Genomic DNA, 24,642 nt, shown 5'->3' with positions numbered 1-24,642 from the left:
ATTTTTAAATATATTTCCCATTTACCACTCACTCATTTTTTTTGTGCTAGACTGTCATTCTCAACTTTCCTAATATTGCTGGAGGACACAGATAAAATCTTCAGTGGTTCAAAGAGGGAAACCACCATAGAATACAAAATGACCTTCAGCTGGTCTGCCTGTCAGCTGCCAAAGCAGTTGCAGATTGAGCTCTAGATACAGCCCAAGAGCAGAAATAAACACACATATCTGTGATTAGTAGGGAACTTCAAATGAATACATATTTTGCATAAAAAGAAGTTAATGTTCGCAGTATATATATAAGGTGATGACTGCTGCTTCTGCCTTTCTACATTCAGAAGAAAGCTTCATCATCACCTCCTCCATATGCATGAAAACTCCACTGACTTTCTAGTTGTTCAGATTCCAATTTAGAATTGCTTTGCTTCCTTGAAATGCAACTTGTTACAGATTATTAGCAGAGCTCCTCTCTAACAATGTCTCTTTTTATCTCCTGCAGTTGCAGGTTATTAAACAAAACAAGACCAGGGAACAAGTACGATCTCTGGAACACCAAATGTTCATGCTGCTAAATTTTAGAACTGTCCCTGGTATTTTATTGATCTGGGCCAACTAGGACTCTCTCACATAAAACCCAGCCACAGTCAGAGTTACTAACATACACCAGGGACCCTTCCCAGCAGACAGTATGGACAAGAGTGCACCAGGTTTGTCTCCTCCCATTTTACACAGTGCTTCAATATTACTCCAACAGCCTGTGGATCCTTAAGCATCCCTAAACTGCCTTGTGCTACACAGTGTGCAGCACATAACTTCCTTTCATGACATGGTAACATTGCTTTGTTGTGCTGCAATGCAACTTTCACATTATTTCATAAACTCAGAAGAGAAAAAACCACACAATAATGAAATCTCAGCTCCACTGGGTACTACACAGGGTCCAGAGAAGCTACAAGGCCAAGTGCTATGTAATGTACACAGTCTGTGTTATTAAGCTTCATTGCAAGAAAACAGTCACAGTCCTGTCTTACTCTGTGGGATGCTGTTCTTTTTTCCCCTCAGCACCAATACTACCACAACAAACTAAAATCTGAGTGGTCACCTAGAAATCTCACTGAAGTCATTAGAGAAGTGCAACACTCCCATATGCACTTTTTAGCACATGTACTTATCAACTGAAAGAGAAAGCAATTTTAAAGAAGTGACAGTTCTAAGAGGAATTATATTTCAAGTTACAACAAATAATGACAATCATACAACAAGGTTATCCAGAAATAATGCCTTAGAAACCTAAGGATATGTTCAAGGACTCAGCTTGAAATGTAATTCCCTATTGGTAGTAAGTGACATTATATCCATGAGCTAATCATTAATATTAACATCTGCCATGTCTCTCATCCTAAGAGAAAAAATTCTCAGATGTTATACTGCTAAATCCAAAAGGTGACAGCAAGTGTTATTACCAGTAAAAAAACAGTCTTTCAATTCTGCTTAATACTCTGTTTCTATTGTGGTATCTATAAGACCCAAACACTTCAGTTAAGCTTCGTTGTCCATATAAGTAAGAAAATCCTACAAAATTTTGTCCATGTGAATCTTCCTGGACCTATAACCAAAGAAAGCCTAGTATTCAAATCTGAGCAGGAAAGCATAACCTCCTCCTCCCATCCTCTGGTATAAATCTAAAAAAAAACAGTGAATGATGCAGTATCACCATATAGCTACAGAAGCAGTGATGAAAATGTGGGCTGAAAAGAAAAGCATCAGAGACCAAATATAATGAAGAAAAAGTGAGGAATCCTGAGCAGGAATCTAGCAGTAATGAAAGGATTTAAGCAGAGAGACTATTGGCAAAGAAGTAAAGGAAAGAGCATTGAGATGTGAGCATGTATGCTATATGGATAACTGTGGACAGATGGGGGAAAAATTGTGAGGAAAATAAATGAAAACTGTGAGAAAAACAAAAATAGAAGACCAAAATGACAACATGGACAAACTAGACAATTCAAATAATCTGAAAAAAACTATAATTAAACCATGTTTCTCTGGGGTGGGAGGTCTTGCCAAACAAAGAACTGACATTTTTATACTACACAAAATAAATACAAATTGAAAAAAAAGATATTTTTTCTTTTAATATTTCTTCTTTCAATATTAAATTGTTTTTCTCGTATCATTAGCATCATAGAATTAAATATTAGTATAAGACACAATTTTAGGCAAAGGAGCCAGAATCAAATTTTTAATTTCAAAAATTTACTATGGTGAATTCACGTTATTTGCATTCTCTTGAGTAATAACTAGATTTCTGTAGAAGCAGATGCAATATGACATATACCCAGGAGATTCTGTAACAACCAACACAATTATAAGCATTCTCAAAGAAACATTGTAAAGCTTTTCCTTCAATGCAGTTTCACAAATTGTAATCATTTGGGCACTGGCATGGAAATTTTCTGTTCCCAGTATCATCAGAGGTGTTAATTCTCACTATTACTCCCACTATTACAGAGTTACATATAGTAACTTAGCACATGCCTTTGTGTACATATAAATAAAATGCTGTAAAATAACTCAGCTCTCACATACTTTTCTTTCTCATTAAATCTTTTAGAATGCTTTACCAATGAGATCTCTAACATTCTTACAGAGAAGGAAACTGCACCTAAGAACTGATTTTCAGAAGATCACTGAGAATCACGGATAGTGGAAAATGGCCAAAGCTAATGACATTGGCTTAATACAGAAATCATGTCTCTAATGTTCCATTCAGCGCTCTATTCTTGAGGACAATCCTATGTAAAGGTATATCAACAAAATTAATAGACACTAAAAGTTTAGCCAAACTGCAGTAACAAATGCATCCTGACAGCTATTCTGATGTTCAAAGCTTCCATGTTTTAATTGTTTACATTCCTTATCAAAAACTGCTGGAGGACCCATTGAGAGAAGAACCAGAAAGACAGCAACTTTTAAGAGAAGAATCTTATCATGAAACAAAAAAATCCCCCACACTGTAAAAGCTACAGGCAGCCAAGTATGAAGACAGACACTGATGACCTAGGAAAGCATTTACTGAGGGAAACAAAAAATAATTAAAAAAAAAGTTATATCAACAAAGCTAGTTTGAAAGGGAGGAGAGGAGTCATGGATTGAGAAATTGCTTTGATACCTGAAAACAGATACAGCATATAGACAGGGAAAAGAAGTGTATAGAATAGCAGCAATAGCACTAGGATGATGAGAACTACAGATCTGATTCTTCTAGACCTGGAAGGAAAGATCTTTTTATCTCAATAGATTTAAACTGTGAACTTCACCCCTGAGAAGTATGATAAGAACCAGGACTCACTGGAGGTGAAAGGGCTGACTTCTAAGGAAAATTAACAACGCCAACATAGGGAAAGAAAGATTTATCTGATTCCTTGTGGAATTGTCTCATTTCATGATCTAAACTTTCTAAAATTTGGGCTGTGCTTTACAAACATGGCAATTAGAATTTAAGATTCATCTCAAGTGGATCTGAAGTTACATATGGGAAATTGTGCATCAGCTCTTCACACTTGGAAGATGTGGTAGTTTATTAAGCCAGACTGCACACTGTATACAAGGCTGTTATCACATTCCTCTTTCCATCATCTCTACCTTTTTGGATTAAGCTTCTGAACTAAGAAAAGAAAGGAGGTCACAGGAAAATCAAGGAAGCTGAGATACAGTGATAACACCATGGAAGGTGACTACTGGAGCAATTTGGAGTATACTCATTTATTATTCACAATTTGAGAATTCCTTTGACATTATACATTACAGGCAGACACAAGAGAAATGGAAGTAAAAAAAAAAGAGAGTAAAAATCTGTTTATAGCTTAAGGCGTGTTTTAATTTTCAGCTCTGCTTATATCAGCAGTTCAACTTCTATAAATTTTCTGAGAAGTCATAACTAATTAAAACCAAAGAAAATATATTGGAATGATTTGCATTTCTTGTATTTCTAAAGTTAGAGCAGTTAATTTGTTTATGTGGGACTATATTGATAGGCATTTCTCTTTCATTTCCTTACTGATAACTCTTGTAATTTTTTTATTTTTATTTTGTGCTTGTTTCAAAGCTATTGCCAATGGGCAAAAAGCTACTACCAATTTCTAGTTCAGTCGGTAGCAACAATGAAAAGCAACATATAAGACTTTTGGGGCCTGAAACATGGTTATTTGCTATGGGTTGGTTTGTGAAACACCAACAGGTAGCAGCACTGAAAAGACATGCATAAAGAACCTATACACTATGCACTAACTTACCTAGCTGATCAATCTTAGATCCAACTTTTTAAAATCAAACAATGATCAAAGATGTTCAGACACCCAAGGAAGAAAAATATCTCCCTCTATGATAGCTAGTCCTGGTTTTCTCTCCTTTATACTTGTGGTAGAATTCCTTTTTGACTTTCAGATGTTGACTCAGTGATAATATCTGCTCAGACATGCAACACGTTTACAGTAACAGCACTTCTATGGACTGTACTTACAGTCACCTTGTATAAAGCTGACTTTGCACTTTTTCAGATACCATTTCTGTCAAGTTACAACCTGTCTTCTTTACAGGATGATATTTCATGGAATGGCAGTAGTAACTTGCAATATACATAACGAGAGCAATCGTCGCTTTGATGTAAATGAAGGCAGGAAATATGTAGCTGTTTCCCACTCATGTTGGGTTGCAAAGCGGGGATTTCAATCTAATCTTTTTCAATGCCACTTCAGATGCTCTAGAGCAACTAAGACATCGTCTGGTATCTGGCATGCTTATTTGCAACTTTAAAGCTCTAAAGTCAGTTCACTGGCCTGCTACAGATGTCTTGTGCAATATGGTTGGAGGTAAGAATTTTGCACATATCAGGGAAAAACAGATAGACAGGAACTTCTGCAAGGGATTTCACGCTGGGGTAGGATGAATTACTCTCTGGAAGTTGCTCTCTCCCCAAATAACAGCAATGCCAAGTAAAACTGATCTTTTTTTTTTTTTTTTTTTTTACTCCTTTTTGATTTGTGACACAGGAAAAATGTTAATTTGCATCACAGGCATGGGTGGATGAACACATTACAAATTTCATTTTATACAAATGCCACTGAATTCATTGTGCTCCAGATTTTATAGAAAAACAGGTCTCTACTTCTGTGGGTTTTAAAGTATCATGTGGCATAACATTAAGAAAAAGGAATCTCCAAAGGGATAGTATCAGAAAAACATGACCTACCTTTGTTCCAACTCCAGAATATTCTCCATCACTGGGCAATTTTCAAAAGGCCAGATCTTTGAGAAAAGTGGACAGAGGGGAAAAATAAAACTGCAAATATTTTTGTGAAATGAAACCTTTGGCCTGAAGAAATAAAAGGAGAGGAGAACAAATGCTAAGCATTCTCTAGGGAGCTGTTCTTCCTTGAAAGTAAGGTAAACTTTGTCTACTTTCAGAAGTCGGCAGTCTCAATTTATTAAAGTAAGAGAATGTACAAATCTTATTGGTGGCATTGGGTGAATGTGCACAGTCTCTGCGCAAACCCTTATTGTCCAGGAAATTTACAATACCCATTGAGGAATCCATGGTAGACTGTATATCTTGTGACATAAAATACCACCAGCAAAACAGTGCTTTGTAAGTGCATAAAAATCATAGATGTTCTCTTGCACCTAAGTGAACTGTTCTCTGAGGGTTAAATCTTTTGCCAGCCCCCTGAAAAGTGTTGTTGAACTTCTGAAAGAGGTCTCTAGTAGGTAACAAAATAGGCAGAAAGAAGGAATGATTTTTTTATACTCAGAGAGAGAGAAAGAGAGACACTATGCAAATGTATGTGTTTATATATTAAAGGTTAGGTATATCATAACAGTAACATATGCTCACATGCATTTTCCATCAAACTAACAAATTTTGACAAATATATCAACCAGTCTTTCAGCATCTGGAAAAGTACTTTGATTCTTCCAGGATAAGAAAAGGTATATTTTTAAAATTCAGTACTTCAAAACAGTTCTAATGTGAAGAAGTTCTTTCATATTTCCTCTGATTCCCCAACAGAAAGTGGTTTTAGTCCCATACTGCCCTGGCAGATTTTTAATGGGACATCAAAAGCAGATATTTCTTATTAGGCAAAAAGTGTAAATTTAAGATATTACACACAAGTGAAAAAAGCATTAAAAAATTATCTGTGATAACTTCTGAAAAAACAAAGAACACAGACAACAATGAACTGAGTTATGTAACATCTGAACGGCAACATAAAAGCACCTCCAAATACTTGAAAAAGTATTTGGCTACCCACGTTGTAATAGAAATTGTGACATTTTTCTGAACAGAATAAATTGTAAACAGCCCTGTTTAATTAAAAAAGCCTCCATTAAGTACAATTCTGAAACAAAAAGGCATCTTCTCCAGGTATTCTCTCTAAAATTGCAGGAAATTGTTACAACAATGTGTTTTCTTTGTATAGCAAAGAAATTCTATTGCAGCCCTTGTTCTGTCTTGCTTACATGTGTACATATACTGCATCATTTTGTTGACTGTCCTCTTGTTCATATTCTTAAGCATTTACTCTGTCTGAAGACTATTTTGTCAGCATATAAAAAACTTAAAATATCAACAAAGGATCTACTGTAGCTTAAGCATCCAGTCAGTAGGGGAGAAGGTAACATATTCTGTCTTTTCCATTTTTTTTTTTAAATGAAAATTGTAAACACCAACAGAATCCAGCAGGTGATCCAAGCAACTCCTAGGTTCTGCTAGACTGCATATTTGGTGTAGCCCTGCAGCTGTCTCCTGACCTATGTTTCCCTGAGGGTTTTAAGCTCTGCATTATGAGGGTGCATATTCAAAGGCTGGAGTTTAACAGTGTGGATTGTTACTGAGTAAAGGCAAGACTTCAGGCCCAAGAGATAAAAGTTTAACTGGTCATATGATCAGTTATCTGAACTGATGCTTTAATATCTATTTTCTCTGCTGAAGCCACAGAATATTATTGACCTGAATCATACACATGCTGAGACTGTATATTGCTACAGTCTGTACAGGTAGGTAGGGACAAACTTCAAAATCTTATGATTGTGCAAGTCCTCTAGATTTCAGTCAAAGTGCATAGATATAAGTGTAAATATCTAAAGATCCCATTCACTGCTGTAGAGTCTTTTGATCTTGTAGCTCTACTGATGACAATGGAGTAGGGGAACATTCATACAATAGTGTATTTGGGCTCAAAGATCAGAATTCTGTTATTCTGAGTTATGAAAACAAGGGAAGAAAATGTCTACTGAGATTTTTTGTGAAATGAAACCTTTGTCCTGAAGAAATAAAAGGAGAGGATGACTGGATCCAGAGATGACGGCAAGAGAAATATAGCTTTGCAGTGACAGGTACAGCTACCACTTTCAATGTGATATCAAGATTTTGGTTTTTATCATTCTGCAAAACATTACTGAAAACTCTCTTAAGGTAATTGCTGCAGTTTTTTATTTAAAAAACATAACAAACAAACAAATAAAACCCTCCAAGGATGCCAGCCTTTATAGAATGATTAAATCCAGAGTTAAAATAACAGCTATCTTGTGTTAAGAGCATTCTGATTCTTTTTAACGGCTGATGCTCAAAAATATGAGTTTTCAAAAGTGCAAACTTGTCAAAGACATCAGAAAAGCCTCTTCTGCCCACCATCTCTCAGCTATTTCCTAGTACAGAAAGCAACAGAAATTCCATTTCTGAGTAGGAATAGATAGTAAATATGAAAGTCGTAAATGATAGATAACTGGATATTGTCAATGCACTTTATCAGTGTTTCACTGTTACATAGACATTGTATCACAAAGAAAAGGTCCCAATAAAGGGACTCGAGTTAAACTGACATTGTGTTAATTATACAGGCAAATTGAAAATTGCATTTCTGGAGTCTCTGTATCTGTAGATGTTTTATGCAAGATGCTACAGGAAGTTCATACTTACTTTTTGTATCTCCTTAAGTGAAATAAAAACATAATGCACAACAGGCCTTTACCATAAAGGACACCTTTTTCAGTTCCTTCCCCTACTCCCCCCTGCCAAATCCAGTTTGGGATAGTCCAAACACTGCCTTCTGCCGTTGGTGGTAAAGTCATTCCTCACTGCTCTTGAGGAGGTAACAAGAAAGCAGCAAATACTTATTGCTGCATACTTATATCCAAAGCATGACACTGCTGCATTAGATATTTATGAAAAGTTCTCACCCTCTTATAAATCTGTGTAGGTAAATAACTTATGTTGATATGCAATCCTTAAAGCATTTTCCACACACAGCATTTTCCACTGGTAATAAACACATATAGTACAGATCCTGACTGAAATATGTTCAAAACCATAAAATATCTACTTCATCATGAACTACAATTTTAAGAGTTATTCAAAAGCACATCTTTATATAAGCGTCTTGCACTGAAATGAACATGGTCATCATCTCCCACATGAGATCACAGTCCAATACTCAATGATTTTATATGAATTTTAGACTCAAATACAAAAATACACAACAGTACACTTCCTTTATTTCAGAACAGCCCTCTGACTTTTGCTATAATGCTCCATCACAATCTGAGTGGAATTGATGTATTAATCTGGGAAAGGGCTGGAGTCATCACTTAAGGAATATTTTTAATATATGAATTAGTCCTTCAAATATTGTTAGGTTTTTTTTTAAATATTGATGGATAGTGGATTGATCTCTTTTGGAATCACAATATGAGGGCCGTGAATCTAGTCCAAACAAATAGCATAACTTGATTTTTTTTTTTTTTTCTGCTGTAAATATAAACATTGGAACAGATTCTTTAGGAAGATTATGCAGTCTCCTTCCCTGAAAGGCTTTATAAACAGATAAGAAATAGCTGTAAAGAATATAGTTTATATGTACCATATGTACCAATGATGGAGTTAATGCTTCTCAATCATTACAGATGAGTAGTGATGTGTAAGATCTCAGAAGGTATTCCACGGTACTACTGCAAAAAATTCGACCGTAAAATAAAGCTACATACACCCTCCACACTTCCACATATGGATACAAACAAAAGCACACAATACACACATACATAAAAGCTCAAGACAAAAGCTACAGACAAGCATTTAAAGTTTACTCTCATTTTCATCAGGTTGCATAATGGAAAACATGAGGCAATACTCAACAAAGAGTAAGGCTGATTTGGGGTTTTTTGGAAAGGCTGGATGGTTTTTTGTTTTGAGAAATGTTCAGAAACACTTGGGCTGAGTGACTCTGAAGGCCCTTTTCCTTCTGGGCCTATCTGCTGTGAAGTTCTGATTGTACTTTTTAGACACACTTTGTTAGGAAGGGCATGAAGTGATACACTATCATTCAGAAGGCACTGAAGGACCTGCTCTTGGTATCATATCTGCAAAAGTAAGCATGAATTCGACTTTTTATGTCACTTAAATTCTTATTTTGTCCTTTAAGCAATAACAGGCAATAACTTTGACAGTACACATTCAGTGCTATTCACGTAGAAGTAGACCAAACTGCCAATACCTTTTCCATTAATCCACTTTTTAAAAACATTCCTGAATGTATGAAGTATAAATGCTAAAATAAAATGGAATATAAAAATAAAATGCAATATCTGATTTTTCATAGTTTGCAATATGTTGTATACACCATGTCCTTGATATCACCCAGTTCAGTGATGACAGATTACAGTTTTCCCCTTCTGTCAAGAAACACAAGGAAATTTTTCAGTTCAGTGAGACATCCCAGACAAAACAGAGACCCATTTCTTTGAAATTTGTGTGTTTAATTTACCTTCATTGTCCCTTAGAGTAAAGTTGGGATTCAAAGAAAGCCCTTCATCAAGGGAAAAATGGAATCTTGCCCCATTTGCAGAGTTATCTTTGTCAGTTGCAGTGATAGTCTGAATAACCTGAAATAAAAATTAACAGTGAATGTGTTGAAATGAACTTGACCCAAATAGTACCTGACCTCAGGAGGATTCTCAAACTTAGCTTATTTTAATTTTCTACTTGACTGCTGCTAAATTCAACTGATGAAATGACTGGGCCATTAGCTTGATTTCTCTAGCATGAAATATTTTAGGAACCACACTTCAGAGCTAGATAAAAGCATCTGAAGCTTCTATCTGACATTTTGATATGGTCAGGACCTGGTACAGATTTTCACTATTTGCATTGCATCCTGGTGACTTTCAGAAAGAATTACAGTTTCACATAAACATCTGGCTTTATGGAGCCAAAATTCAGGCTGAACCAGCATGGTCTATGCAGAGCATGATCTGCTTGCCATCCCAATAATTATATGCACTACAATATTAGTTAGGAAAAATAATTATTCAACCAAAATGGCAGGTATAAAATACCAGCTCTCTGTTTAAAATTCCTGTTAAGAATCAGTTTTAAAGTGCTGGAGAACAGGAAGAACAGAAGCCACTCTTGGTTTTAGTTTGGCTTGTCCAAAGGAAACACAATTAGATTTAGCCACCATGTATGGGAGAGGTATTTTTGAAAGGTAGAACGTTTGTCTTTGAAAGTCTTGGTGGCTTTTAAAATTTACTTTCAAGTAAAACTGAGCTAAGTTGTTGGAATGTGTGACCAAGCAATATTGCTACCTCTGCTTTCATTTTCATGCTGGGTCTGGAAGCTCAAGTGATAAAGCAGAATTTAATAAAAGTTGGTCTTGTGATATAGGCAGTGAAGCCCACACAGACTGCTGCACAGAGCTGATAGATATCCCAAGGGAAACGCAAAAGGGGGAGGAGAAGTGGTCTTTTAATGAGAATTTTTCTGCTCAGCGTTCAGCTGTAGTCTGTCTGGACTGAAACTGAAGCATAAACAATACTGGCTCAAGTGGTTTGATCTGTTTAAAAGGCAGCACACAGCTTGCTACCTCCATTCACATAAGAGAAGCGAAACAAATACATTTTAAAGTCAACAGAGTACAATGCTTATTCCATTGACTGTATACAATATAGTACCTGATATTGACCTGAGACAATTAACAATACTGACGATAATTGCTGAGAATATTTTGAAAGTTTGTCGTAATACTTTTTTGCTGAACTGTAGCAGAATAAGATCAATCTGAAACATCTATAATCATGCAGTTTACCAAAGTCAGGGCAATATTCGTGAAAGAGTTTCACAAAAGCTAGTTGTTCTCTATTGAATTTTGCAAAGGCAGCATATCTGTTATTGAAACAACTACCATGCAAAAACAGAAGTAAAAGCTTATCTTAGCTAGATATATTTAGTTAATAATGTTGAAATAATATAAGGCAAAGTGAGACCAAAAAAAGTTGATGGAAGAATATTTTCAAGAGAATCAGTTTCTGTTATTATTCAAATACTAAAAATACTGTTAAAAACTATACGTAGCTGTAAAAAAAATCAGAAAGACCTTGAAAAAATATATTAATTCATTAAATATTGTTTGTAAATCCTCAGTGCTGTTTATCAGTGAAATATAAGTCATTTTGCCATGCATCTTCAGCTTTCTTTGACAGCCTAGTAGATAAATTTTCATCCAGTTGCCCTCTCTTGCATAAAACAATCAGTGACATTTTACAGACTCTTGCTTCAAAACCATGTCATTTTGCAACAAAAATACCTTTGATTGAGGCCTCAGTGCCACAAAACTAGTATAAAATTTATTTGGCTTTCAGACTAATTTTAAAACTCAACAAAATATACTGTCTATATTCCCTGATTTCACACATGGAAATTCAAGTATCCCCTGAATTCATCAACATATGTAAAAAGCATAGCACCAGATGGTACAGAAATCATACTTTTCCATGTGGAAAATAGACATTGTATGTGTAAGAGGACAGGTCAAAATATTTTTGACAGAAAGTTCGAACTGTTCAGAAAAGGCTCTTCCTTTCTGAGGAAAAGATTTTTAAGACATTCATTCAGAAGTGAGGAACAAAAGTGTGTGATCTCTTGACACCCACCCCAAATGTACTGTTAACCCTTTTCTAATTAATAGGTCAACTAATTAATGGCCTATTAGCAGACATTAACATGCACCTTACCAAAGCTGATTAAAATAAAAATCTAGGCACAGAACCCCAGCTGCTGTAAAACTCACTTGACAGCACTGAAGCAATGAAACTGAAGGGTTATGCTATTTTTTTAAAGGCAAGAGTTGGCAAGAAAGAATTTCAAGAACAGAGGAGAACTAATTGAAGAGAGAGCACGTGCTAAATTCTACTCAAATCTTTTTCAGATCTGAATCAATAAACAAGTAAACATACACACAATAAACTTATAGCAGAGGCGTTCCTTGCTAGCTAACATTGATTTCCTTTGGCTATTAGAAATAACAGCATCCAGAGTGAGGTAATTCATGTTGGCAAGCACAATATTTATACACCCCGATTCTGAAAAAGTTCTTTCTCTGTGTGTGTGTGTACAAGCACATGTACACACACCTCTGTGTTAATTTACAGTGATGGGAAAATTTACAGTGTCAGGGAAACTTCTCACTATTATCACAACTTTTTATATTATTGCTCTAAAAAGCACCCTGAAAAATGTTGTCTTTGCAGTGCTATAGCAGATATGACTAGCAGATCTAGTCAGATATTTTAACAGGTTCATAGTCGGTCAGGACAAACACTGAACTTGGAAACATTCAGAAAACTGTCAACACTTTACTCCTTCACTTTCCAAAACAAAGCATTTAAACTTTTTTAACATCTTTGTTCTGATGGTCTTAAAAATAATAAAACAAGTTGCATTTGAAACAAAGGAAAATTTCATTTGTAAGTTCACTTTGTAGAAGATTGCAAAATTTCTTTTTACTACATTGGCTAAATTTCACAATCATTCACGAAATCAGTATATTTCTAGAAGTCAGAGTTCTGCAAGCCTGGATACTATCTAAGATCAAATCAGAGATGCTTTATCTACTTTAATATGTAATATCTACCAGGTTTCACCTGAAAGCTGTTGAAGACAGTTTATCTTCTCAACAAGATGACTGTTGAGGAGAGAACAAATGATCTGACAAGTGGTCATTTCAGTGTGGAAATTATCATCTTCTCACAAACATTTTCTGTTTGACATGACTTACAAAGGTTCATTTAAGCACTTAAGTCCTTAAATTTTATTGGCTTTTTTTTTTTTTTTTTAAAGTAAATAAATTGAGCTGTGGAAGGAAAAAGAAGCAGGAGACAGAGGCTGTACAATTAAATGATACTCTTGATTTCTCTCCATAGAAGCCTCTTCTGAAAATAAACAAGCAAACACAAAAAGTATTCCTATGACAAACTATTCGTTAGTTTATCTTGTACATAATAAATTCAAAATAGATGTTCTGAGGAAAGAAAGGAGGACTCTTACAGGGTAGTGCGGGGCTGGAGCCTAACCTTAAAGCACTAGTCAAGCAGAAGTGCCTGGCAGTACCTGACAGAATTTGTTCCTTAATGATAAATGTTATGAATCTTTCTCACAAGTTGATAGATAACTCAGACTAAATACTTCCTTTTCAACAATTCAAAACCATCCAGCTGGGCATGCTTTTTAGCATATGGAACACTTGTCTTGTTCAGTAATCCTTGTTTATTTGTCCCTCCTTAATATTTGTTGAACACTGTCATTTTCTTTCTTAAACTAGACAGTAAGATCTTCTGAGTAAGAGTCATGTACTTTTGTGTTTTGATTTGTTTTTTGTACAGTGCAGTGGTGTCACAATCTTTTCTGAAGCCTTGTTATGCAATGCAAAGAATAGTGCATGTCATGTACATAATGGAGTCCTTTTAGTTTAGGAATACAACAGCATGCTGATCCAGCCTTTCATATTAAACTACTGCTTGTAGAGTCCTTCATGGTAGCAGTACTCTTTGGTGTTAAACTGCAATGCTACAGAGGTCAGGAATCATTGATGCTTGCAACAGTAGCTCAGAGAGAAATACAACACTGACCCAAATCAGGAGCAAATGCTGTTATAGTAAAACTTATTCTATCCTTTAAACATCTCTCTCATAAAGTTCCATTTGCAAAGCTACTATTGGAAAGTTAAAACTTTCCTAATAAGAAGTATTAGCTACTCACCACCAACAACGCTGCCAGCAAACAGAGCACTTCTGAGTTAGCTTCATTGCATGCTTTAGCTTATTATAATTCTAACAATTTAACAATGATTGTTAAATTATATTATTCTAAAAATATCAGAATATGTTGAAAGCAATTGTAATTAATGCTTAAAAGATTTTATCTTTTTTTGTTAAAAATTAGTCTTTTACAAGTTCTAACTCTCCTATATTTGGATTTATTTGAGGTTTTTAGAACGTTATTTTTACTTTAATAAGCATGTTAATAAGAGATATTCAGTTGATAGACAGACCTACTTAGATTTTTCAAAGGCTTTGAGTGAGGTGTCTCAATGAGAGCACTGAAGAAAACTATGCAGTCATGAGATAAGAGGAAGGTCCTTGCACAAATAAATGCTCAAAAGCAGGGTCTCTTCTGTAAATTGTCTATTCCACAAGGAGAGGAAGTCACAGAGAGTTCCTGTTCCACACAGATTTATGCTAGGCTACTTGTTGGTCAGTGTAATAATAAATGTCTTCAAGAGTATGAATAATAAGCCCACCAAATCTACCTATGATACTGAGTTATTCAAGGAAGAAAAGAGGAAGGGCTGACACTAAAGACCTTGCAATGCTCAGCAGCCAGGCAATACAAAGACAGGTGAAATTCATTATACATAAAGTCTTAACTTCACCTACATGTTGATGATCTCCGAGCTAACCATTAATTACTTCTAATGATACTGGTGCTATGGCAGGCAGTTTTTTGCATTCAGTGCTTACTAGTGGTTAAAAAGCAAAGTCACTGTTAGAAATTGCTAGGAAAGGAATAGAGAAGACAGCAGAGATCATCATATAGTGTGAAGCATAAACTATGATAGGAATGATAAACCACTGCATACCTGCATCTTGAATCTTGATTCCTGATCTCAAGGTGAATAGAGAGGAATTGGAGAAAGTTTAGAGAAGGACAAGATGAATGATCAAAAGTCTAGAAAGCCTTTATCATAGCTTGTCCAAGTTAAATAGGATTCTTCAGTCTGGACAAGAGACAGCTGAGGGGCAATGTGCTACAGATTTATGAATGGCACAGAGATAATAAGTAGGGATCAACTGCACTGTCTCTCTCTCTCTCCCCCAACACAAGAACTGGTAAATAGGAATTGAAGACAGCATGAGAAGATTAAAAAAAAAAAAAAAGGTGGTAAGTCTTCCTGAAACATGCAACTGAACTGTAAAATTCCTTGCTGCATGAGGTAGCAGATATCAAAAGTTTATGTTTGTTGTAGGAAAAGCTAGACAGATTCATATGAGATGATTATTAAAGGACTATTAAAAACACAGAAACCACAATCGGATCTGCAAATGACCGAGACCAGGGAAAGCAGGGGTAAGCATCATACAGGCTTGTCATGTTCTTATACTGCTCTATAGGTGTCAGGTTTTGGCCACTGTTAGAGTCAAGTTAAATTTGATCAGCCTATAGTCTGATGAAGTACAGCATTTTTATAGAGTCAACATTAAAAATAGAAATTACATTTATGTATACTGCTTTTGAAGATTTGATAAGAAAACTGTTATTACTAGCAATATATTCCTCAGGAAAGATGTGAGCTCACAATTGCAACTTAGAACATGTGTAATAATGCAAAACCAGCATAGAGTGCTGGGTAAAAGCTCAATCTATGCAAAAAAGCAAAAGCACCTGTTAAAATTGTCAAACCATGGACTGCAATGAAGTGCATTGATCACAGGAGCAGTGGCTGGCATGTGATTCAGCTATTCAGTCTCAGTTCTGACCCTTCCCATGCACATAGTTGTGAAAAACCCATTCAACATCTTTTCCATAATGACCCTGCACAGACAAGGACAATCAGCATGCAAAGAGTGACGATGGGAGCCGTGTTAACCAGGCATTTCACTGAGCTCTATTTGAAACCTTGCTACGATGTGGCACTCTAGATGAGAGATGTTAAATTTACTTCATCCATTTTGTTCAGGATAGTGGCTTGTCAAATTCCATCACTATCTGACAAGATTAAAGTTTTGCCTATCTTTACTGAAGATAGTTTGGGTATTTAGTTGCAGAAAGATATATTGAACAAGAAAGATATATTGAACAAATTCCCAGATCTCCCTTCAGCCTCATAGAGTTAAAAAGTTGAATCAAAAGTGAAATACGAAAATGAAAGTAGAAAGAATTATGGTGTGTGTTCCCCGAATCAAACTTCTTACATATGTGGCATTAACAAATAAAATAATTCTTCTTTCTCACTGGGAGAAAGATAACTGTGAGAGTTACCTGACCAGGCTTTGCATTCTCACAGACAACTACATCATACTCTCTGGCGAGTTCTGGAGGGTTGTCATTGATGTCCAGGATTCTAACACCAACTGGAACGTGGCTCACTAGCCCAGGATTGTCTGCAAAATACACAAGGGTGTATTAAGCCTTTTGAAATACTCAATATTCCATGACATCCTTAATTTAAACATGGTTTCTTAACACAATAACTGGATGAGAACTAGATTGTTTTGAAAAAGAATTTTTTAAAAAAAGAGTGGAAAGTGTGGTATGAGTCTTAAGTCACTGTTATATCAATAAAAATGCAAGTTATTCTGGAAATGAAGTGGGAGAAAGCTGTTAGAGTTATCGCATACTGTCACACTGTACGCTAAGAAACGATCAATTGCTTTGTGATGAATGTAAAAGTGTTATCACAATATTGGATAAAATCTAATACAAAAAATATTAACACTTTTAAATTTTTTTCAGTCCCTTAAATAGTTTAGGAAATAAAATACCAAAATAATAAGAAAATATGAATGCATAAGCACATATAAACCTCTCCCAAGCTTGAGTTCAGCTTCCTCACAAGTTGTTATGCTATTACACAAAGTAGTTAATGAGTCTTGCTTTAGCAGTAACATACCAGTAAGAAAACAATGTTTAAGAAACAGTGTCTTAGGCTATGATCTGTACTTTCATGAGAGCTCACTCTCAAAAAGAGTTCACCCCCCAACAGCACAATAAATAGAATCCTTTCAATGAGAATACGCTTTCCGTGATAAAATTGGAAAAAAAACCATTTCTTTAAAATCCATAATTCCCTTGTTCTTACTACTAAGTACTTAGAAAATTTTAGTTCATTGAAAGAATTATATATTAAAACTTTTTATAATTAGCTAAAAAAAATCCTTCTGAATATATAAGTGTCAATCGGTTAGATGACAAACTTCATTTTACTTCCACCAATTAAATCAGTAGAAGACAGCAAAGTCAATCTTTCAAATGCAACAAGATGGAAGAATGGGGTCTTACAGATTGACATTTTAAAATTGCATGTCCCTGTGTGTGCTCATGAGAAGAAAAAAAAAAGAAAAAGAGAGAAATATTAGTACTCTAAACCTCATTCAGCTTGGTTATTTTGATCTTAATTAATCCACGTCATGTTTCTGTCAAAAAGGGTCATTTGTAAAATGCCTTAGATTTGTCACACCTTTAATGGCCTCTGCTCAGAATTCTTAAAAACATTGATTAGACACATATTTGGCTTCAAAGACACCAGTAATATAGTCTCACAATGAAAGAATATTTGAGAATGCTGAAGCTTCTTTTGACAAAGTGAGAGATTTGTCCTCCTCTGTTTTCACCTGGGATACTAGTCAAAGAGCCTGGGGTTTAGAAGTTCTCTTCATATTTTTCACATTCTCTTTTTAACTAATATGTCTGTGTTCACCTTATGATTTTAATTCACTTTTAGAATTTAGTCAATTATCCCTATAAAATGGGAATGGAAAGGAGATCAAAATGTCAATAGAAAAGGAAGAAAACTATAATAGGATGTAATAATATAGGAACCTCTATTCTCAATTAACATTAGCATTAGAAGTTAGAAGAACACACTCAGAAGACATTTAAAGACTTGCAAATTCCATTTTCTTGCTGAAATTTTCCTTAGCTGTTGATATTTTCAGTTTTACCCCAAAATGATGAATACTTTTTTAACAGGTGAACTAAGGGACTAAAGCAGGTTATCTGCTTATTGTGTTCATGCAAAACTGAAGCTTTCCACTTCTATCTAGAAAACACTTTCAGTGGAAAACTGAGGAATGTTAAAATGCTAGGAATATATGAAGTGAAGGTGAGGAAGAATGACACTTGGCTGTTCACTAAGTAGTTAGGAGAAAGGAATCGTTCATCTACCTTTACTCTTATTACTGAAAGAAGCAATCTTCTCTCCAGGAGACCCTCTGCAGTATGAGTATTAACACAAAAGATGTTTGGTCCTTCCCTGGAGGTAGATCCTCAGATTGTGCAGAACAATATATTGCTCACTGAAATATAGTTTACAAACTCATTTAGGTAACTTCCTCTGTCAATGTTATCAGAAAATCCAATTACAAAAATCCTATAATTACAGAACATGATATATAGTCATAGATGATCTAGAGATGACCTATGGCTCAAAGGAATTTTGTTCTTGAGGCTTTGTTCAGGAGGCTCTTGCACATAGTTTGTGAGGTATGTGAACTAGAAAGTGGTATCAATTAAAGGAAGGACACAAAGCAGATAAAGAGAGAGCACACAAAAGCATGGAAAGGATGTGGAAGGCAGAGATCACAGTAAAGGGTTAAGGACAAATAAATCCGTTTGGGAGTGGATTCATAATCTATAGTGAAGGAATTGAAGATTTTAATACTAGAGAAATCCTGAAGAATCTTTTGCCAGAAGGCAAAAAAAGTTGTGATTATCAGATAACCATAAAATCACTGGAAAATCTTAGCTGAAGGGGACTTCTGGAGGTCACTGGTCCAGTCTTCAGCTCAAAGCAGGGCCATCTTCTAAGCTATAAGGGGGCATAATGCATCTAAGAGGAAGGGAGCAAAAAAGCAGAAAAAGCACAGGACAGAGTGTACCAGAGATAGAGAACTGCTCTATAGGTCTGGAATGTTTGAAATAGTTACTGGGGAAGAAAAATCAAACTTTTTAGTCCAATGTGTGGCAAAAAAATGGTAAATACTTTTGTTTCAGTACAGTGTATCAGATCTCTTTGCCTGATCTTGAATGTGTCCTCTTGTATGCCTGTCACTACTATCCAGTGCAGTCTTACTCTAGTCTGTTAAATCTGCATTATTTTCACAGAGATTTCATGGAGATTCAGAGATTTTCACCTTTATTTGTTCTGCATCTGCTTTGCGGTACAAAGAATTCAAATCTTACCAGTTCAAAAGAGTTCTTAATGCACAAGGTGTTATTAGTATCTTTTTGGAAGCAGTTACCTCATGGGATCATTGACATTTGCAGGCAAATTTCCATATTGACATCCTACTCACTACAAAATGCTAATAGGGAAAATATTAACACCACTTACCAAAACAATCTTGAAGTTTGTCAGATAGTGTATATTACATAAATGTGCATGAAAGATGATAGCACAGTTTATAATGGAGGGAGAGAATAAGAATGAATTAAGAGGGACCTTACAAACTTTTTTTTAAGGTTTGGTTTTGTTGTTTTATTATAAAATAAATATAAGCTCCAATCTTTTTCAGGTGTACAACTCACCTGCAATCTCCAAACCACTCTGAGAACTGGTCCTTTTAGTAGTACATTTTTGTTAATTATATAAATTTCTTTCAGCAGTTTGGCAGATTTCCAGTTTTAAGATAATCAGTGCTGACATATATTTCAGGCCTGCGCACTATAGAACAGCCAGATCCATTCTGTGTCCTATTAGCATTATGCCTCAAAAGTAGATTTTTCAAAGTGATTGCTCACTGTTTTAAGGGGTAACTGAAGCAGAAACATTGCTGTGATTCACCTATGCTAGGGACTTGCTTTCTTATGCTTGAGACTTTTCCCAGAATAAATAGTTCTGCCAGAATACTAAATATCTGTGAAGTAAATCAATTTCATTGAGTATCAGCGCCTCCACCAGCAAGTCCACTGCGAACTTACAGAAGTCCCTATCAACAATCAGTCTGAAGCCTTGAATCTTCTCTTCCATTAATTTCTGTGGGCAAACTTTAAACCCCCTGTTTAAGAAGAAAGCTTTTTAATACAGCTACTGTTGTCTGAGACTTCTTTTTCATAGAAATAAAATTCCCATGGGCTTTATGAAAATAAATTCCACCTGAATGACATGAGAATAGCAGTCCTGACATCAACAGTCTTTTGTGGTTTCGGTTTTTTGCTTTTCATTTACTCTGAGTTATTTTTAAGTTAGAATGGTGTAGTTAAACAGTTATTATGAAAGCTGAGTGAATAATTTTACCCAGAGACAGCCTGAACTATTTTAAAAGAGTGAAGGATTTTATTAAAAAATTGAATAATTTTACATGTTTTCATGATCTAGAACAAAAATATTCATGTAACATAGGATTAGAATGAATGCCTATGCTTTTGCATCAGCAATGTTAAATAATGATCTTAATCAGTACAGTAACAACTTTGTTTTTTCTCCTTTTGACATCTTTTTGAGTCCTTATGAGGCAAACCAATACTTAGGGAGTTCAACTACTATTCCAGTACTTTTTTAAAGAGAAGTAGAAAGCACTCATCACACTTCTCTAATGATTAGTTTTGACACATTAGAGGACTAGAGTAGATCTTCCTAGAGTAGATCTAGGAAGGATAAAATATACTACAGAAACAGAACTAAAATTATGAAAGTATGTCTAGTATGTAAGTGAGAGCAGTAAGATTCAGAAAATACTGGGTTTAATTCAGGATGCTGTATATGTTATAAACTAAGATTTCTGTCAAGGAGAAAATTATGCAGAATCTAGTAATAAGTGTAATGTTCTATTCTGCTTTATTAAGATAGTGGGTATCTTTAAATATTGTTACCTGAAGTTGGCTAGAAAATGTTTTATTTTTTCTTATAGCAAAATTTGACTTTTCACTGATGCACACAAACCTGAAGGCACTGATCACTTCTCTTGGATCATGCTAGTAGTGGTAGCAGTAGCAATAGTAGGAAATATAGGACTGCAGCAGATGTAAAACATTCAGTGATCTCAAGCTGTCAACTCCCTCTGCCTTGATGCAAATAAAATTCTGCAGCTTATAGACAACACTGGTGCTCACCTCCTGAGTAGATCAAGGCACCACAAGATATACTGATTCTGTGGTCAGAATTGTCCATTTTGAGATTCTGGTACTGATTCACAAAGCCCTGAACAGGGAAATGTCATGTGATCCCAAGCGCTGTCTCTTCTTTGGGGACCCACTTTGGTAGGCAGGAAGGGCCATACCCTACACCATATTCAGATGACAATGTAGGATTATCTTCATCATACCTTTCCCCAGGTAGAAACAGAGAAGAAAATCTATGATGCCTAGAAGATGCCTACATGTTGTTTTCATGTGTTTCAGAATAAACAGAAATTAATTTTGTATTTTTGCCTTTTGATTTTACTTCTTGTAAAATAAATCAGTGTGCCTCTTAATAGCATTAACAGGTTTATTGTTTACTTTACATCTCCACTCTATCTTCAGTTCTCATTCTCCATGACAGTCTCATGTAGTGCTATCAGAAGTAACATATATTTTGATCTCCTACCAAAATCTTAGAAATGTCTTTTCTGCTGCAATGTAACCATAAAACATGAAGAAGAACTCGCAAATTCTTCTAATAAATTGCTGTTCACTGATGGCAATATGAGGTGGCAATATCCTTGTGCACCTAAAGAAAAGATATAACTGCACCTCACTATAATTATACACTTTATCTGTTTATTTAATGTAATTTTAGAGCTTTCAATATTTATTCAAAATCTCAAGGGGTTTTATGTGTCATTGCTGCAAATTATTATTTCTCTCTGTGCATCCTGTTTTCCTCTGAATTGTATAACTACATCTTTCTGTTATTGTTTCTGTTTCTACCAAAACTTACTGATGAAAAAAATGTTATTAGAACATGCACTTTAATGTTTTTACCCCAATTCTTGCAAACTAACCGTTCCAAACTCTTATTCTTGTGAGCTGTCCTGCTTTTTCACATATTTTGATTCTGAATAGAATTTATTTGCCCTCTATGAAAACATCTCTGAAAATTATTTCTTTTTGTAGTTTTTGAAATGACTGCATTTTCCTGGGATCTCTTCAATACCACAACGCAGGGTATTGCATGTTTTGTCAATGAGGTATTGCTCTAACTCAACACTTTGGCTTCTTATTCCCTGAAGCTAGTATGAGGAATATGGATGGAGAAGCAAATGCAGAAGACATATAAACACAAACAAATATTATTTTTTTTTTTCCAATATTTGATTTTGTCTGATAGCCTTGGTGATTTTTGCTTTGTCTGTTAAATCGATTGCACCATGATGACTCTTAAGTATTTTGATATCTAATACACCGTGATGTCAAAGCTCTGTATGTGCAGTATCTTTTCATGTGTTCATTTTTTACTCTCTCACTAGCAATTCTTTAAGTCTGGAGGATCTGACAGGACCTGGCAGGAATCCTATTATTTCAGTTCTGTTCTCCACAATCTCTCCACAGCTTTACAGATTAAGAACTCTTTATGGACCCTTCAAATACAGATTTGTGCATTCATTGCATTCAATTTGGTTCTTTAGGTAAATCCATTCTCAACCATTGCAGAGGATTTTGGAGACACTCAGGAACACCGCAACTTCATCCTGAAAAGACTGATGATCTAGTAAAGCCAGAAATCTATTTTACACGCTGGTATACTTACCAGTTGTATAAGAGAACTATGTGAAAAATTCCCAATGGAAAGTATATTTCAAATCTCTGAAATATAGTTTTGGATATGCCCTGAAACATAAGCACTTATCTTGCTTCCAAAAAATCACATTTCTTATTACATTCACAGATATTATTATCCATCTAAATGTCCAGTACTTTATGAATCCCAGTAATCTCTTGATGTTATCATCATCTGAAAGCCATATGTGGAAGCTGGTTTGCTCTGTGTCTATTGAGCAGATATTGAACACAGTCAGCTCAGTTTTTAGAATTTGTATCTAAAAGGAGCTTCCTGACATTTTTCCTTGCTATATGTCTAAGTAGAAATTTCTAGTGAAAACTACAATCTTCACTTTGATTCTCAAATCAAGACATTCTCGGATTCCTTCAATCATCACTGTTTGTGTCTCCCTGCAGCTTTTATTCCTTCTTATTGAACAGGAAGACTTCAAGGATACTATTATTTGTCTAATTTGCAAAACTGCTTTGAAAACTTCAAAGTACCTGTTTATTTTTCTAACTGAAATTGGCTTTGGAACTGGCAGAAGTCCATCCATTTATATTATAGTGCCACCTTTCCCTGCAGGGTCTGTGATTTGGGGGCTTGCTGTTATTGTTGCTTTTGTTTTTGTTATCAGCACTACTATATGCTAGAGAGAAACCTTAGTTGAAACACTCATGGTTATTTTTACAACCACCTCTGTTTGTTGAGAATACACCACTGTTTGTGAGAAACAGTTGTCTTGCTTCCCCACATTTAACACACAGTTCCCAATACCACAAAATCGCAGAATGGTTGAGGTTGGAAGTCACCTCCATAGACCAGCAGGTCCAACTCCCCTGCTTAGTGCTGGGTCAACTAATGTACATTGCTCCGGTCTGTGTCCAGTTGAATATCGCCAAGAACAGAGACTCCACAAACTCTCTAGGTGACCTGTCCCAATTTTTGACCAATGCCCCAGTAAAAACATTTTTCTTCTTATATTTAAATGGAATTTTCTGTATTTCAATTTGTGCACATTGCCTCCTGTCATTTTACTGGATACTACTCAGATGAGTCTTTCCTCATCTTTGTTCATCTTTACTCATCTTCTTTACTCCCCATCTGGTATTTAAACACACTGATAAGCTTCTTCGGAGTCTTCTCATCTTCAGGCTGAACAGTCCCAGCTCTTTCTGTCTCTCCTTGTATGACAGGTGCTCTAGTTCTTAATGATTTCATGCCCCTTCACTGGACTTAGTCCTGTTGCTCCATGTCTCTCTTACACTGGGAACCCAGATCTGGACCCAGCATTCCACATGTGGTCTCACCAGTGCTGTATAGAGGGGAAGGATCACCTCCCTCAACCTGCTGGCAACACTCTTCCTCATGAAGTGCAGGATGCAGTTGGCCCTCTTTGCCACAAGGGCATATTGCTGGCTCATGTTCAGCTTGCATCCACCAGGACCTCCATGTCCTTTTTTGAGAAGCTGCTTTACAGCCAGTTGTCCCTGTGTGTGTACTGGTGAATTCCTCTCCAGGTGCTGGACTCTGCATTTCCTATTATTGAACTTCACAAGGTTCCTGTTCACCCATTTCTCCAGACTGTTGAGATCCCTCTGGATGGCAGCATGACCCTCTGATGTATCAGCCATTTCTCCAGTTTTGTGTCATTTGCAAACTGGCTGGGAGTGCACTCTGTCCCGTCAGCCAGCTCATTAATGAAGACATTAAACAGTATTGTATCCCTTATTAGCCCCTGGGGGTTCTCCACTAGTGACTGGCCTCCAGCTGCACTTTGGGCTGCTGATCACAACCCTTTGAGCCTGCCATTTCTGGCAATTTTCAGTCCACTTCACCATTCATTTATGTAGCC

The 24,642-nt window shown here is 35.7% G+C and overlaps 1 protein-coding gene across 1 annotated transcript in view; it reads right to left on the bottom strand.

The window, feature by feature from the left end:
* CDH18 (cadherin 18) overlaps positions 1–24,642 on the bottom strand; it is a 273,391-nt gene that overhangs the window by 5,663 nt on the left and 243,086 nt on the right. The window contains exons 10-11 of the mRNA XM_074873928.1: positions 16,367–16,488; positions 9,819–9,936 (exon numbers count right to left, since the gene is read on the bottom strand). Of these exons, the coding sequence (XP_074730029.1) occupies positions 9,819–9,936; positions 16,367–16,488 (240 nt within the window). The remainder of the gene's footprint in view (positions 1–9,818; positions 9,937–16,366; positions 16,489–24,642) is intronic.

Source organism: Strix uralensis, chromosome 1 (assembly GCF_047716275.1).
Source record: "Strix uralensis isolate ZFMK-TIS-50842 chromosome 1, bStrUra1, whole genome shotgun sequence".
Classification (NCBI taxonomy): domain Eukaryota; kingdom Metazoa; phylum Chordata; class Aves; order Strigiformes; family Strigidae; genus Strix; species Strix uralensis.
Note: the sequence above shows the minus strand (reverse complement) of the source record. Positions and strands in the feature narration are given on the sequence as shown.